General features: G+C 52.3%; 1 protein-coding gene across 1 annotated transcript; it reads left to right on the top strand.

The window, feature by feature from the left end:
- Nucleotides 1–138: 138 nt before the first annotated feature.
- MRPL9 (mitochondrial ribosomal protein L9) lies at nucleotides 139–5975 on the top strand (the record flags this gene model as incomplete). Its single annotated transcript, XM_034756666.1, is given in 6 exon segments — nucleotides 139–298; nucleotides 1107–1231; nucleotides 2353–2403; nucleotides 3205–3306; nucleotides 4011–4094; nucleotides 5516–5975. Coding segments are annotated over 6 exon segments (642 nt in total), but the record flags the coding sequence as incomplete, so codon positions are not given.
- Nucleotides 5976–8432: the final 2457 nt, after the last annotated feature.

The following is an 8432-nucleotide window of genomic DNA, read 5'->3' as shown; positions in this document are numbered from 1 at the left end:
CCGACCCCGGGGGTCTCTTCGGGGGGGGGGGGAGGAGTGTCAAGCCCCGGGCTGGTCTCTCAGGGGCTGGTCTTTCCCGGCCCGGGGGCGGGTATTTGCGGGCGGTCACCGCCCAGGCTGATCACTTTCTCTGGGCAGGGCACAGTGGTGGTGGAGCGCTGGTGGAAGGTCCCGCTGAGTAAAGAAGGGTGCCCGCCTCGCCTGCACCCCAGGAGGCACCGCGTCTACAGGCTGGTGGAAGACACCAAGAACCAGCCCAAGGGGGAGCTGGAGGTGATCCTCACTCAGTCCGTGAACAGTAGGTTCCCATTGGGGGCGTTTGCTTTCCAGACTGAAGAGCTGAGGTGGTGCTGGGTATCGGTCGTAGGAGTCTGTATTTCTTTCCTGATTTTCACCGATCTGTTATGAGCTCAGTGTTATCTAACAGTTAGAGCAGAGATGTGAACCAGGACTCCTGGGTTCCGTTCCCAGCTCTGCCTCTATGTCCCTAGCAGTAAAATGGGGAGATCACTGCACTACAAAACAGAAGGGATTGTTGGGTGTGGGGTTTTACCTGTTAAAACAGAGTGGTTTTGGAGTTTAGGAATAAAGGAATTATAGAAGTAATTAGTATTGTGCTGGTGCTAAAGCCTGCCCTCAGATCTCAGGCCCAGACCCAGAAGTTCTAACTCCCAGTCCTCTGCTTTAACCACTACACAAGAGCAACCACTCAACTTGGTGTCCTTTGGTTTTATTTGTAAATGCTATTCGTTATTTTTAGATATTGTTGTTCAGAGCTTTTCCTTCGCCATAATAACCTAACTCCAATTATGAGTGTGTGCACACATACATGCTCATATGTTCTGAATATGAAGCATGGTATAATGAAGCAGCTGATAGTCCCCATACAGCGCTCAGTCATCTCTCATGCCTCTGTCAAAACATTTCTGCTTTTTAGGCCCTGTTTTCCAAACTCTCTTTGAAATGCCATTTCCTTTTCCTGTGTTCGAAGTGCTCTGGCATCCTTCTTGGGAGCCATGTGCTGTGTAACTATAAAAGCTCTCTAATGATCTGTGTGCTGGGTTAGCCAGAGATGTCATATTGTTCCCCGTGTGCCTCATTCACAGATTTGGGAAGCCGTGGTGATATTGTCTCAGTGAAGAAATCTCTGGCTCGTAACAAGCTCCTCCTCGAGGGACTCGCAGTTTACGCCTCTCCAGAGAACAAAAAAATGTTTGAGGAGGAAATGAAAGTGAGTTGGAGGAGGGAATTGCCTTTCCAGCCCACATCATGCTCTCTGCTATCCTAATATGCAGAATTCTGCCATGAGCAATTTGAGATTCTCGCTGGATTCAGCGGGAGCAGCATGCAATCTCCCAAAAGCTAGGATTTGGCTCACACAGTTAACCTGTGATTTTGTTGGGGGAAATATACCAAGCCCTGAAAGTTTAGTGTCTTCAGCAAAACATCTAGGTAGTGCAGCCTCAGAATGAAACTGCTGCTCACTTGGGGCTTTGTGATTATTATTTTTATCCTATGTGAGATTTGCAATCAGGAGATTGTAAACCAAGAGAGTAATTTTGTTTTGTTTTTAAATGAGTTGATAGATTAAACTTTTTTTTAGTAAATTGTGTGTGTGCGCGCATGCATACATTACTGGGATTTGAATTGCTGATTGTTTTATTAGAAATAGACTTCTGAAATCTTGCTAGCAATGTTAACGCTGTATTTGGGAACACCCTGTAAAGACTATTCAGTAAAGTCAATTGTTTCTATATCCCCTACAAAGTGAATGGTGTGTAAAATGCCTTTCAGTTAATATAACCTTGCTAATGACCAGGAGACCCATTATGAATTGCAAAGTAACAGGTAATTTAACAAATTCAACTTTTTAAAAAGACATCCCCCTAGTACAATAGGCTGTTGGTCCATGATCGGGGCTCCTAGGGATTACCGTAATTCACAATCAAGGATTCTGCATTGCCAAAAGTCCCTTTTTCACCTGCTTTGACAAGTGCTGTCTAATTTCAATGATGTAACACTGAATACACTAGTAAATCTACCATACAAAGCCAAAAAGGAGCACTGCTATTAAAGCTTTGTTGCAAAGTGGGGTGAGAACTGGGGCTTTTGACAATTGCTGGATTTGCTGGCTAGTGAAATGGGAATTAACGAGTTGTGACTCACTTTTATAGCACACTGGAGACGTCCTATCCCAAAATACCCAGAATGGGGACATGGCTGACACTAAGGCATTTTGAATTGAGAGCTCCAAAAGTAACCCCAAATCCTGGACTATGCAGAGATAAACTGGGGGACATTGTTAACTGTGTGTTCGTCTCACTTCCCCCCCCCCAATCTTATTTCTCATAGCTGCGTGCTGAAGGGAAGCTGGAGAGACTTCAAACCCAGAGTGGTGAAAAGGTGAGTAAAAGGTTGTTGAGGGGGGTGGGAAGACGTATGAATGTTCGTGAAACAGCGGTGCAATTCCAGTGAAATGTGGGGAGAATCCCAGCCAACAAAACTGAAACTCCTGGCGTGTTAATAGGAACCTGATCTGATTAGTGATGTCCCTGGAATGGTGTCTTTCTATGTGGGGATGTTTGTTCATATAGCTTTTTTTCCCAAAAAGCAAAGAAAAATACATAGATTGTGAGTCTGCAGGGGGAAAGAGCTTGTCTTTATCTAAACTTCCATTCCATACCTGTGGCATTCTCTAAATGATTGATACTATCATCCCTTCTAAAGGGAGAGTGAGGTAGCTAAGTTCAGTCCAGTTTTGAATCAGAGTTATAATGAAGCCTCAGTCAACCAGTGGTATCCATCTCTTCACATGATCTTGGCAAGAGAGTTTACCAGACCTGTTCTGCATCAGTGACACTGAAACATCTCTACCCCGGGCTAGCTCGTTGAACAAAGCCATTCAGTCGGTGCTGGCTTCGTGACGCTGGACAATGAAGAGCTGTTCATTCCATGAATCTTTGCAGTGTGGGTGACAACTGGGTAAACTCCCACCCTCCACCCCCCCGTCCTGCTAGTGTGACTTAATCCTGACCTTCTGGGACCCTCCTGCAGCCATGAGTGGGGAGTTCATTCTCCGTGGGCCATGCAGTCTTGGGTTCTGTTACTGCAGTAGCTTCGTGATGCAGACACCTGTCCGCTAGAAATTAAACTGAGACCTGGCCATTCCTTGCACTCATCTGTCATCCTCCTGCCCTTCCCTAGACCGTCCAGTTCCTGAGGACCTGCCATCTGGAGGTGGGGATGAAGAACAACGTGAAGTGGGAGTTGAACAACGAGATCGTCGCCCGCCACTTCCTGAAAAACGTTCGTGGTCTGACTGTGATTCGGGCTTGCGTGCGGACTGAGGGTGGGGGGAGGTGGCTAATTTAGCCCCGCCCCTGGGATGCTGAGAGTGTTAATCCCAGACAGCAAAGCTGGCTCGCTGTAGGTTGGGATTCAGTGAGCGGCTTGAGTGGAGGCTCGTGAATTTATCATAACAGGCTAATCGGGATAGACCAGAAATCTAGGGCGAGGCCAAGGCCTCCGCGTTCTCGCTAGACAGCTCTTGGCTGGGGTTAGGATTTACAAGGCCGAGCCAGTCCTAGTGTTAAGCCGGAGGACATCTGCGGGAGCCTGTCTACTCCCTGCAGGTCCCTGCCATCTCCAGGCTTCCCACCTCACCAACACTCGGGCATCTATTGCAGCAGATCCTCCCTGTCCAGCCCTCCTGTTTCCAGGCTTCCCCCGCCTGCACTAGGAGCCCCCCTTTACCCTCCCCAGCAGACAGTCACATCAATCAGTCACCTGGCCCCCTGTTCCCAGCTGGGGCTGGTGAGCCACTTCCAAACACCTGTTCTTAAAGGGGCCGCGCAGGACTAGCTGGCCCCCGACCCCTGCTGCCCTTATAGCGGCAGACCGCCTTGTTGAACACCCACAGGCCACCGTTTGTGGTTAGACTAGAGGGACAGCTGCTGGCGTTGGGTTGGAATGAACACCCTGGGGCTAAGTCGTGGTGCTGGTTCTTTCAGCTTGATGTCTTCGTGGCGCCGCATGCGTTGAAGCTGCCCAAGGAGCCCATCACGAGATGGGGCGAATACTGGTGTGAAGTGACGGTAAGTGCACGTGTCTTTGGAAAGGGGGCAGCTGCTTTTGTTTGAAGGTCACTTAGCTACAAACAGCTCCAACTTCCTAGTCCCTACCCTCCCTGTCAGCCTTCACATTGTGTTTGGAAGACGGCAAGGGCTGCTGGCTAGCGCCAGGGAAATGGGAATCGGGACACAAATTCTGATCTCAGCTCTGGCCACCGGCTCGCTGGTGTCTTTGGGCAAGTCACTTCCCTGTTCAGTGCCTCAGTTTCCCGCTCTGTGACATGGGGAAAATACTTGTCTGCCTCTTGGGTGGCGGGGTGGCTTTGTTGCCGACCGAGCCTGCTTTGAGATCCTCAGGCACGAAGTTACTGCTGCATCCCACATCTGCACCACCTGACACACTCCAGAGTGCTTTAGAAACTAGATACCCACGGAAACACAACCCCCTCTGGGGGGGCGGAGTACCAGCTGAGTAGACAGCCCCTCTGCAAGGCAGGGGGCAGGAGAACTTTGGCCAAGCCACAGCCAAACCCCTACTCTCGTGAGACGTGCCGGCATGCCCACAGTAGAGAGGAGGCAGGTTTTTAAGATCTCTCCCACCCACCCAGGAGGCGCTTTGTAAAACACAGGGTCCAAGGCAGAAGAGATTTTTCGCCTGCTGCATTTCTATTCATCTTTTTTCCTTCCTGCCCACTTGGGGGAGGAGAGCCAGCTCTGAGACGTGCAGGACGAGTACCGAATTGGTGTCATTTACAGCTGTTCCAATTTGCATCGCCTCCTGCTTAATTTGCTATATTGAATTCCCGATGGTGTGTGCGTACGTGCTACATTTCCATGTTGGTTACTGCAGCTCAGCAAGCTATGGGCCTGTAATGTACCAGTATCTTCTCTACATGATGTAACCCCAAAAGAATAGGGAACAGAATGGCCCAACGTTGAGAGGGAGAGAGAGACAAGGGAGAAAGGAGCTGATCTCGCAAGCCGAGATTTGAAATGGAACTGGGGGGATACAGGAGATTTCAGAGGGGAGCGGCAGAGGTGAAGGCCCTGGTACCAACCATGCAGGAGCAGAAGACCTGGGGGGCAAGGGAGGAGTCAGAGGCACAGTTTGTCAGGTCAGCTGTAGCAAGCCCACGAAGGGTTTTAAAGGTGAGATCACTCGTTCAGCTAGATTTGAAGCAACTCTAAACGTCTTCCCCTCTCCGCGAGGCATTGGTGAACCTATGTCTGGGCCTGCCTCGCGTGCTCTCTGACCTCAGGCCTAGGGAGTGTTTCCTGCCTGAGAAACCCTTAGCCAGCGACCAACAGAAACAACCTGCTGTGGAGGGCTCCGCAGGGGCCCAGCCACTTTCTAGTCCTTTGCATTCAGTTAACCTGGAAGCTCGGGACTGGCTCATTCTCTGGGGCCCTAACCTGTGTCTCCGTCCTGGGCTTATGTGTTGCAGGTGAATGGGTTGGACACCGTCAGGGTGCCGATGTCTGTGGTGAACTTCATGAGGCCAAAGACCAAGCGCTACAAATACTGGCTGGCCCAGCAGGCGGCAAAGGCGGCATCGGAGGAGTAAAGGCCCCTCCGCTCTGTCCTGGGGAGTTCTCCTCGGAAGGTTGGACTGTTGGGGGAATCCCCCTGCTGTGGAACCTGGACCCTTCACCCTACCAGCTGAGAAGGGCAGCCAGGCCCCAGCTGGCCCCTCTCTGCTGGGAGCAGTTAGCTAACTTCATTTAAACTCTGTCGGTGTTTGGGGGAGATTCTTGTTGCAACCACAAAGGGACCCTCCATCCCTCCCAGGTGGGGCTCTCTGCACAGGACCAGGAAAGCACCCAACATGCTATACGTTGCTGCCAGTCAAAGCAGGACACCAGAACGCTCACAGCTACTAATAAAAGGCTCCTGTGTCCAAGCCACTAGCAGTGTGAAGCGGCCGTGTCTTGCTGCTGGCGGGTTCGGTCAGACAACACCTCGGAATTGGGGCAGCTGGAGGCCAAATGCCCTATGGGGAGCGGAGGGGAGAGCACAGGGAGAAGCAGCCACCAGTGACTCATCTGATCAATAGAAAAGCACCAAATGGTCTGTTCCCAGATGTGCAGCCTGATGCCCAAGAGTGCCGGTGCTGATTCCAGTCCAGCCAGATGGGGGGAGAGGAAATGGAAGGTGGAGTGTCCCCTACAGGAAGTTACCTTATTGCAGGAACGAGACTCTCAGCTGGGCTGGAGATCCCAGCTCCCTTTCGCCACCCTCCCTGCTTCAGGCATCCCAACAGAAGGAGGGAGGGATGCACCCACACCCGGCACCCTTCCCCTCTGCCCCCTGCAGCTACTTCATGGGTGAATGGGGCTAATACCCCAGAGCCAAAGAACCACTGTGTTGCTCGTTGTCAGCTGCTCTCACGGTGGCAGAGCAGGGCTTAAATGCAGCAGCTACAGTGCTGGAAGCAGGGAAACCAAAGATTCAGTTCTGCCAACCCTTCCTTGGGGCGTAGCCCAGTCAGGGTCCTCTGTGCTAAAGCTCCTTTCTGCTAGTTGCCCTCAGGGCAGCGTGGGCAGAGACTTAAATGCCCTGCCTCTAGTGTGACTGGGGGACACCAGCTGGTTTGGTCCCTGATCAAAGGGGCAGGGGAAGGGAATTTCCATGTGGGGACTGCTTCCTCTACTGGCCCACATCCCCATCTTCAGCTTCTGACACCATGTCTGCCAGGGCTGAGCCCATTCCAGGGGCCAGTTGCAAACCCATACAAAGCAACATGATCCCAGCAGGGCATCCTCCCCTATTCCCTGTAGCCCCCTTGCTGGGCTAGTCTGAGTCCTCGTTGCTGGCTGGAGCCTACCAGAGCTACCTCGTGCCCCTGTTCGAGGTTCCCTGCTCTTACTGAGGGGGTTAAATCCATCCCTGCGCCAGCTCTCTGCCTCCAGGAGAGGCTGGTCACATGCAGTTCCACCTCTGAGGGGGAGTGGCAGGTTCTAAAGCTGAAGGTGCTGGTCAAAATCCTGTGAAGCCCGAGTTTAAAAGACCCAATAGCATGTGCAAAGTCCTTGGGATGGACAGTCAGCCTGGGCCCTTCCCCGGGAGCCATGCTCTGGGGCGCTGGGAGGATGCAGTGTCCCAAGCAGGGTTCAGGCCCTATCTCCCCTATGAAATACTGGCCCAAAGAGCCACTCACTGCACAATGTGCTGCCCCTTCTGCAGCTAAGGGGGAGCCCGGCCCTGACCTCCCAGTGCAGGCTGGGGCCTGTTGAGATCTGCCAAGTGCGCCATCATCTCTGCCAGCAGACACAGGGAGGTGATCGCTGTGTCCTCCTGCAGCTTAGGGTGCCCAGAGAGCTTGATTTGCAAAAACACCAGCCCCCGTTCTCTGGCAGTGCCCAGGCAGCTGCTTTCAGCCTGGCAGACCAAGGCCATGCTAGCCTCATGCACCCACCCTTAAGCAGCACGGAGGCCTCTGGCTAGAGAGTGCCAGTAGGAGCACGCTGGGGTTCTCGTCCCACCTCTGCTACTTCAGCAACCCGCTTCCCCTCTGCGTTTCACGTCTCCCGCAAGTAACACAGAATAACATTGAGCCCCTGCATGTCGCCAGCTTTTGGGGGTCAGACTCCGCCGGCCGGGTGGTGAGAAGCCCCACGCTCTGCCTGGGTTGGGCCCCTTGACTTCAATCCACCTCTCCCTTTGTAGCTGTCTAGTACCTGGCACTGCCATCCAGAGCTTCTTCCCTAGCCACCGCCAGGCGATTATAACCCACCCGCTTCCATGATGCTTTGCAACGCAGGCCAGCAACCAATCAGAAAACCCCGGCTCCTCCTTTAAATAGTTCACTGCAAGGCGGAAAAGTGAAAGAAGACACTTCCCTCTGCTGCTGCCGCCGTAGCAGCCTGCTCCAGCAGACTGTCTTTAAAAGGAGGTGCAAAGAAAGGGATAACCTAGAGGTGGAGGCTGGAGAACAGGTAGGATCACCCTCTCCATGTAAGAGCTCTAAGAGCTCTCTAGCGCATCTTGCCTGAAGGATCCCAAAGCACTTAACAAACTGCTGTACAAACAGGATTGTTTGGCCAGTCATCAAAATGCAGCCACTTCTGGGGAGCACACAGCAGTTTCACAGCCCATAACCACATGTTTTGAGGACAGGAAGTGAAATACCGTGGCTTGTATTTTCAAAAGTGAGACGAGATTTGGGAGGCTTCTTTTTTGGGGGGCTGCTCACCTCAAGCCATCTCAAAGGGGTCTTGTTTTCTGAGGGTGGGTGCTTGGCCCTTTCTGAAAATCCAACTCCTTCAAGGTATCCCCTAAAATCACTAGGCCTTGGTGAAAACGTAGGCCGCTGTAGCCCAGGGAAAGCGCAGGTGGAATGTAAGGGGGGCAGAATGTCCTCC

Source organism: Trachemys scripta, chromosome 24 (genome assembly GCF_013100865.1).
Source record: "Trachemys scripta elegans isolate TJP31775 chromosome 24, CAS_Tse_1.0, whole genome shotgun sequence".
Lineage (NCBI taxonomy): Eukaryota > Metazoa > Chordata > Testudines > Emydidae > Trachemys > Trachemys scripta.
The sequence above is the reverse complement of the archived record's forward strand: the minus strand, read 5'-3'. Positions and strand labels throughout refer to the sequence as shown.